Source organism: Odocoileus virginianus, chromosome 30 (genome assembly GCF_023699985.2).
Source record: "Odocoileus virginianus isolate 20LAN1187 ecotype Illinois chromosome 30, Ovbor_1.2, whole genome shotgun sequence".
NCBI lineage: Eukaryota > Metazoa > Chordata > Mammalia > Artiodactyla > Cervidae > Odocoileus > Odocoileus virginianus.
Genome location: NC_069703.1, coordinates 12,995,086 through 13,002,929, shown reverse-complemented (window position 1 = coordinate 13,002,929; position 7,844 = coordinate 12,995,086). Strand labels below are relative to the sequence as shown.

At 40.2% G+C, this 7,844-nt stretch overlaps 1 protein-coding gene across 1 annotated transcript; it reads left to right on the top strand.

Annotated features, from left to right (window-relative positions):
• Positions 1-4,494: 4,494 nt before the first annotated feature.
• Positions 4,495-6,569, top strand: LOC110137370 (MSL complex subunit 3). The gene has a single exon (XM_020893660.2). The coding sequence runs from the start codon at positions 4,921-4,923 to the stop codon at positions 5,983-5,985; it is 1,065 nt and encodes a 354-aa protein (XP_020749319.2). The 5' UTR covers positions 4,495-4,920; the 3' UTR covers positions 5,986-6,569.
• The last annotated feature ends 1,275 nt before the right edge of the window (positions 6,570-7,844 follow it).

Genomic DNA, 7,844 nt, shown 5'->3' with positions numbered 1-7,844 from the left:
ATTTAGATACAGGCCAAATGTATATGAAATGTAGATGTAATTATGTATCTGTCTGTATCTATGTAAATACTGCATCTACAACCATCTGTATCATCTGGATATGAAAGTGAAAAGTGAAATTGTGAGTCGCTCAGTCATATATGACTCTGTGATCCCATGGACTGTAGCGTGCCAGGAGACCTGGGTTTGATCCCTGGGTTGGGAAGATCCCCTGGAGAAGGGAAAGGCTACCCACTTCAGTATTCTGACCTGGAGATTTCCATGGACTGTACATCCATGGGGTCACACAGAGTTGGACAAAACTGAGCGACTTTCACTTTCAAGTTATCTGTCACATTTGTTTCTTAATCTTCTGGGTCTAGGTGTTCATCAATCTTTTACTATGAAGTTGGGAGAAGTCACATCAAGGCAGAAAGCCAGATCCCCTTTCAAATCCAGAATCCTACAAATAAATCTGATCTAGGAGATTGATTGATATGTGGTTGACAGAAAATGAACCACTGCCAAAAAGACTACAGCCCAGGAGAGAATTGCAGTGTTTCCCAGTCTTTATACTCTGTGATGCCTGTAGACTTCATCAGGATTTCTTCCAGTGATCACAGAGTGTTCATGTAGCAAAGCCTCCAAGTGGAAATGCTGCGGCAGAACATAAGAATATTTTTAAATAGTTTTATAGTTTCTATTATATGCATCGATTGCCCTCCAGAAATGTGATTTGCAACCTTATCCATAAAATTTAAGCAATAATTTTAAAAGTACTCATTTGAGAGGCAAAATTGTATTCCATTATTTTAACTTGCATTTCTTTGAATATTAATGAGGAAATATTTTTAACATGTTTATTAACCACTTTTACTGCTTGTTTTTTAAATGACCTGCTCATGTCCTTTACTTAACAGGCCATTCAAAAAATAATGTGTACAATTAAAGGACGCAGTTTCATGGAACAGATCATTTCTCTGGGTTTTTTAAAGAAAGGCACTAAACAAAAGTATTGTCACTATCAGGTATTGTAACTTGGAGAATGACAAGTACAAATACAATTTATCTAATATTTTAAAGCAAAGGTTTTTACTTATGTTCTGGGAGTACTGTCAGGGGTAATTCCCCAAGTCTCAGCAGGAAACTGATAGTAAACCCTTTTCCTTGTGGGTTGTTACCACCATCCCTCACCTCCAAACTTTATGTCCAGCTCTTAGCAACTGATGTTCCTCATTTATTACTTCAATTGAATGCTACATTTCTAGATTATTTTCCTGGGATCACTTATAGGTCAGAAGAAATTTAGATAAAGAGGTTAAAAACAACCACATTTTTCTATGCTGCACAATATGGCTAGAAAAAAATCCAGCCTTAGAGCATCCTTAGAGTTGTCATTGAATGTTGTATGAGTTTCACAAGAATCTTATTTCAACATTTATACAATTCTACCAGGAAATTTCAGGAATTCCTTTCATCTTCTAAAGTGCTTTGGGGTCCATGACAATGTTATTATTTCTCCTTGGCATATACACCACTCCCCTTGTAAATATCTGCTTTGTAGCTACATGCAAGCAGTTGAGCAGAGGTACCTGACTGTTGGAACAAGTCATCAAGAGGACATGACTACCACTTGACACATTAACTGTATCTGGACAATCAGAAGCCCTCACCCCCTCCCAGGTCTTGGAATGTACATTCTGCCCAGCATTTCCATAGCTAGAGCCATTTTCAAGGACACAACTTTGGGAGATCAATGGACTGCTGAGACCATCTGAACATTGAACCCAACTAAGGCCTCTATTTTTTTTTTTTTAATTTTTAAAAAATTTTGGTCACACCCTACAGCACGTGGGATCTTAGTTCTTTGACCAGGGATGGAACCCATGCTCCCTGCACTGGAAGCATGGAGTCTTTTTTTTTCCTCCATTTATTTTTATTAGTTGGAGGCTAATTACTTTACAATATTGTAGTGGGTTTTGCCATACATTGACATGAATCAGCCATGGATTTACATGTGTTCCCCATCCCGATTCCCCCTCCCACCTCCCTCCCCATCCCATCCCTCTGGGTCTTCCCAGTGCACCAGCCCTGAGCACTTGTCTCATGCATCCAACCTGGGCTGGTGATCTGTTTCACCCTTGATAGTATACTTGTTTCAATGCTATTCTCTCAGAACATCCCACCCTCGCCTTCTCCCACAGAGTCCGAAAGTCTGTTCTGTACATCTGCGTCTCTTTTTCTGATTTGCATATAGGGTTATCGTTACCATCTTTTAAAATTCCATATATATGTGTTAGTATACTGTATTGGTCTTTATCTTTCCGGCTTACTTCACTCTGTATAATGGGCTCCAGTTTCATCCATCTCGTTAGAACTGATTCAAATGAAATCTTTTTGATGGCTGAGTAATATTCCATGGTGTATATGTACCGTAGCTTCCTTATCCATTCGTCTGCTGATGGGCATCTAGGTTGGGAAGCATGGAGTCTTAACCACTGGACAACCAGGGAAGTCCCTCTATATCAACTTTTAAGATACTAGCAGGCAAGTGCAGAGATTACTTCCTATGGCCACCCAAGTCAAGCTTCATTTGGAAGGTCCTTTGCTAATTAAACTGGCCACCTACCAAAGTGGAGTGGTCTGCCTCTCTTTGGTCTCTCACCCTCCATGTTCATGGGCCAGTTTCAGATTTCACCTAGAGAGCTCCTAAGGTTTTGAACCAACACAGATACACCTTTATTTCATATCCATGATTTTTTTAAAATTTCTGCCCAAAGTTTTATGCAGTACAAATAATAAAAGGAAAATTGCCCGTGCTTTTTATTTGAATTACACTTAAAAAGAAAGAAAAATATTTAACACCTTACAACCTCTAGCTACTGCCCTTGGGGTAGTTTCTCACTGATGAATTTCTAGAGAACATAACAGTTTGACTGCAGAAAGTCTTGGCAGAGAAATTGAGGATTTGGGTCAGTCCAAGATCTGCCCATTAGGGTGAAACAGGAAGAGTGAACATTAGTGCTCAGGTACAGTTTTTAGGCAGACTAGACTAATAATAATGATAAGAGGAGCCTCAGATCTCCCAAGGGGATATTAATGGGAAGGCAGAGCAAGGAACTTGGAATGGAATCAATGCTGAAGGCTCAACTTTATGACCCAGGGGCCACTAACAGCACAAAATGAACCTCAGAGAGTAGCGGTATGCACTGATCAATGCTGAACTCATAAACTCCACGTTGAGTTGGCAGCTGGGTGACCTGTATGGCCAACCAGAGATCCGTAAGTACAGAGTAATATCAAAATTTCCTTGAAATAGCTTAAGCTCTACCTGCTTCTGTCTATGGTTCTATAACTAGAGCAGAAAAGAGCCTAAAGCCTGAAGAAGCCTGTGTTTGTGAGGGGCACAGGAGATCAGACTCAGCAGTGAGATGGAATGGGCAATTTTCCAAGCCAGGTTTCCTGTGTCCCTGCTCCATTCATACTCTCCGTGCAGTACCCAGACAGTTCCTGCGCTGATGGGAAAGTTCTTTGATTCTCTAAGCTCATGGATATATAGAATTCAAAGAGGCAGTCTTTTCTTCCTTTAAAAATTAGGTACAGTAAAAACCATTTTGGAAAACAATTTGGCAATTTCTTATCATCTTAAACATATGCTTATTATAAGACCTAGCAATTCCACATCTATGTATTTAGTTAATAAGGTAGCTGTTATCACTCCAGTTTTATAAACAAGTAACCTTACAAGGCTGCATGTAGGGTAAGCGACTTGCCCAGAGTCACAGGGCTAATGAGTTGTGGGAGCTGAAATTGACATTCCGTGTTATACCCCCTTTTCCCCACCAAACCTGGCATTTCATTATATCATGGCATCTCTTGGGAAAAAAAAAAAAAGAAATATTTTACCCCAAGTTTAGCTTAGGAAGGTAAAAATTGAAACATCTTTTTAAAAATAATTATTCATTATTGTGAAAACTGTATTTTTGTAAATATTTAAGTGATTTTAACAATATCATTCATGTGTTTCTTGTTTTATTAAAATACTTTCATATTTAATATGCCAAATCAATTGCCTATAGTGTTAACTTCATATAAATGGATGCTGTATGATTATTACTAAAACATTTTACTAGACCCTTTATGAAAACCAAATTCTTATCTCAAGACCGGTTTCTGAACGAATGAAACATGCCCATCTGGTTAGATGTCACGAGTTACAGAAGAATTTTTTTGTTGTTGTTAACAAGACTTTTTTTTTCCTGGAAAACAATTTTACATTCATTTCCAATTTGTTTACCAGCACAGAATTATAAGCCTGTCAAACTGACATTTGGTAACTTCTCTTTTCTGTAGATAAACGTTAGAAAACGTCTCCCTGGACCCCCTCACCCACCGCGCACGCCCCGCCCACCGCGCACGCCCCGCCCGCCGCGGGGCCACGCCCTCCGCCGCGAAGAGCGAGTGAGCGTGAGCAACGGCTTCCTCTCTTCCACTCGGGAGAAAGCGCTATGCTTCTAGCCTGACCCCATCGAGGCGCGAGTGCTCTGCGAGGCCAAGACTGTCGATGTTTTTGTTGGGAAAGACGAAAAGCGCAGAAAGATCCCAGAATATCTGATCCACTTTAATGGCTAGAACAGAAGTTGGGATAGATGAGCAGCTGAGGATCATGTCCTTCGTGACGCCGATGAAAATCGGAGATCACAGCGGAAATTGGCTAAAAAGGCTGTAGCTCGCCTGAGAAGCACAGGAAGAAAGAGGAAGAGCGCCCGGTTGCCTGGGGTGGACTCTGTCTTAAAAAGCCTCCCTGCTGACGAGAAAGATGAAAACTCAATAAGCAGTTCCTCTGACAGTGAAGAAAAGGATGGAGAAATAAGTGAAGGAAAAGATATTGAAGAAAAGTCTGAAGTGAAGGAAGGACCAAAGCTGCACGCAAAAAAGGAAATGGAAGAAAGAACAATAACTATAGAAATCCCTGAAGTTCTGAAGAAGAAGCTTGAGGATGATTGTTACTATATCAACAGGAGGAAACGGTTAGTCAAAGTTCCATGTGAGACCAACATCATAACTATTTTGGAATCGTACGTGAAGCACTTTGCTAACAATGCAGCCTTTTCAGCCAATGAGAGGCCTCATCACCATCATGCTATGCCACACGCCAACATGAATGTGCATGATATCCCAGCAGAAAAGAACGTTGACCTTTGTAAGGAGATGGTGGATGGATTAAGAATAACCTTTGATTACACTCTTCCATTGGTTTTGCTCTATCCATATGAACAAGTTCAGTATAAAAAGGTGACTTCATCCAAGTTTTTTCTTCCGATTAAGGAAAGTACCACAAACACTAACAGGAACCAGGAGGAGCTCTCTCCAAGCCCACCTTTGCTGAATCCATCCACACCACAGTCCACAGAGAGTCAGCCAAACTCAGGCGAACCAACCACCCCCAAAAGGCGCAAAGGCGAGCCGGAAGCCTTGCAGTCTCTGAGGCGGTCCACGCGCCGTTCTGCCAATTGCGACAGGCTGTCCGAGAGCAGCGCCTCGCCTCAGCCCCAGCGCCGGCAGCAGGACATGTCCGCCCGCATGCCCAAGTTGTTCTTGGACCTGGAAAAGAAGACACCTGTTCATAGCAGATCATCCTCGCCTGTTCCTCTGACCCCTAGCAAGGAAGGGAGTGCGGTGTTTGCTGGTTTTGAAGGCAGAAGAACTAATGAAATAAATGAGGTCCTCTCCTGGAAACTTGTACCGGGGAGTTATCCTCCAGGTGACCAACCTCCTCCACCCTCTTACATTTATGGGGCGCAACATTTGCTGCGTTTGTTTGTGAAACTTCCAGAAATCCTTGGAAAGATGTCCTTTTCTGAGAAGAATCTGAAGGCTTTACTGAAGCACTTTGATCTCTTTCTGAGGTTTCTAGCAGAGTACCATGATGACTTCTTCCCAGAGTCTGCCTATGTTGCTGCCTGTGAAGTGCAGAACAGCAGGAAGAACCCCAGGGCGATTTGATGGTCCTAGAAGAACAGCTTCTTTTTCTATCTCTTGGTTCCCAGTAAAGAACTAGGGAGTCAGTGGACCTTCTTTACACAGAAAGCAAATGTGACACCCTGGGGGCTCTGGCAGAGGCGGTCCATTTGTTTGAATTGCTTAGCTACTGGAGTTATTTCCGTTAAGGATTACCTCTTTGGTGCCCTGATGGCCTCCAGCATCTAACCCTTGCCACCATACATGTGATCTATGATGGCAGGAAAACAGCAACTATGTTCAAAATGAATCATTCATAAACATGTGCTTAGGTTGCGCTGTTTCAATAGACAAAGGTACTTGTTAGCAGTGACCATGTCTTTTAGTTATTTGTTAGCATTAAACAAAATCGTTTGGCAAACTTTTCATTCTTGTGATGAGGCTGAGCACCTCTGTCCCACAGATTTTTAGTTTTGCTTGGAAACTGCAAAGTAGTCCCCAAATATTTTAGAGGGAATTGATATTGCTGGCAAAAGAAAATTTGCAGCTATACATTTGCTTGTTACAGTTCTTTTTCTATAAAACCTTGTTGTTGGTGATCTAAATAAAGCATTGCCTGAATGTCTTAAGATTTTGTAGCTACACTTGATTGTGTAATATTACAGTTCCTTTTCTGTAAACTGTTACTTTTGGCCATTTCAAATAAATCATTGCCCATCTTACTGGAAAGGAAAAAAAGAAAGAAAATGTCTCTCTGATTAGAGAATAAAAAAATTACTAAAGCTAGGTTCTACAAATGTATAATACTATGCTTGCAAATAAAGTGGAAATGAATATAAAGTTGCTTTCAAGGGGAAAAAACAAAGCAGTTATACACTTTGATTAGTATCAATAGCCCAGAATTTTACCTCTAATTTAAAATAGAACCACACAGTGTTTGAGAGGGCTGACAGTAAATCAGAATAAAAATCATCATTGCACCAAAGAAACTTTTTACCTCCTCTGTGATAACAACTGATTAGAATCCAAAGAGCATAGCTGAGAACAGGTATCTCTGTAATGTACTGCTGGCATTACTCTGGTTTGAGAGGAAGTAGCTATTACTGAATTTTATTGAAACAGAAATAACTTCACTGGAATAAAGTGTCTTATTTATATGTGAATCATTATTTTTAGTGAGTGAAGCTCTGCCAACAAAAAGAGTCAAAAAAATTAGACAAATGAAGAAAAACTACCAAAATTTATAGAATCATAAATTAGGCTCTGTATAGAACTTCCACAATCTTAATTTAGCAATAAATGCTTGCGGTGAATTGACAGCAGTCCTTAAATAAGTAGACTACTTTCTTCCTGTATTTTTCCACGTCTTCATGAAATTCTTGTGCTTTTATGAAGAGGTCATTATATTTTCAGCATGTATACTTAAAATTTTTTACTCGTTATAGTATTTATTTGTATGAAAGTTCTGGGTTAATCAAATAAAAATATTTGCTAAATGCTTTTAAATCCACAGAGCAGTGCAAACTAGGAAAACACCCACATTGTCAGATGCCCTGTGAATTCAGTGCCTCCTGGGAACTCTTGAATGGCATGGCCACTCAGTTGGTTTGATAACTTAATAAACAAAAATAGATCTGAATTCTGTTAAGAGCCCAAGTCAGCCTCAGGCACTGAGGAAGGATACCAGCTCTGCCTATGAGATAAAACATCACTGAATAACTGAGCTTCTTCTTCATTTTAATCTCAATTCCTGCTTCCATGTGTACATAGAGCCAATTAAAAAAAAGAGAGACATGAGTTCTCAAGTTCCTGAGGAAAGAGGGAAGTATGAGGTGCTGAAGGCAATCATCTATCAAATGTCCCTTAGATACTTAAAAGAGGCATTTTCCATTAAAGGGGTGGAA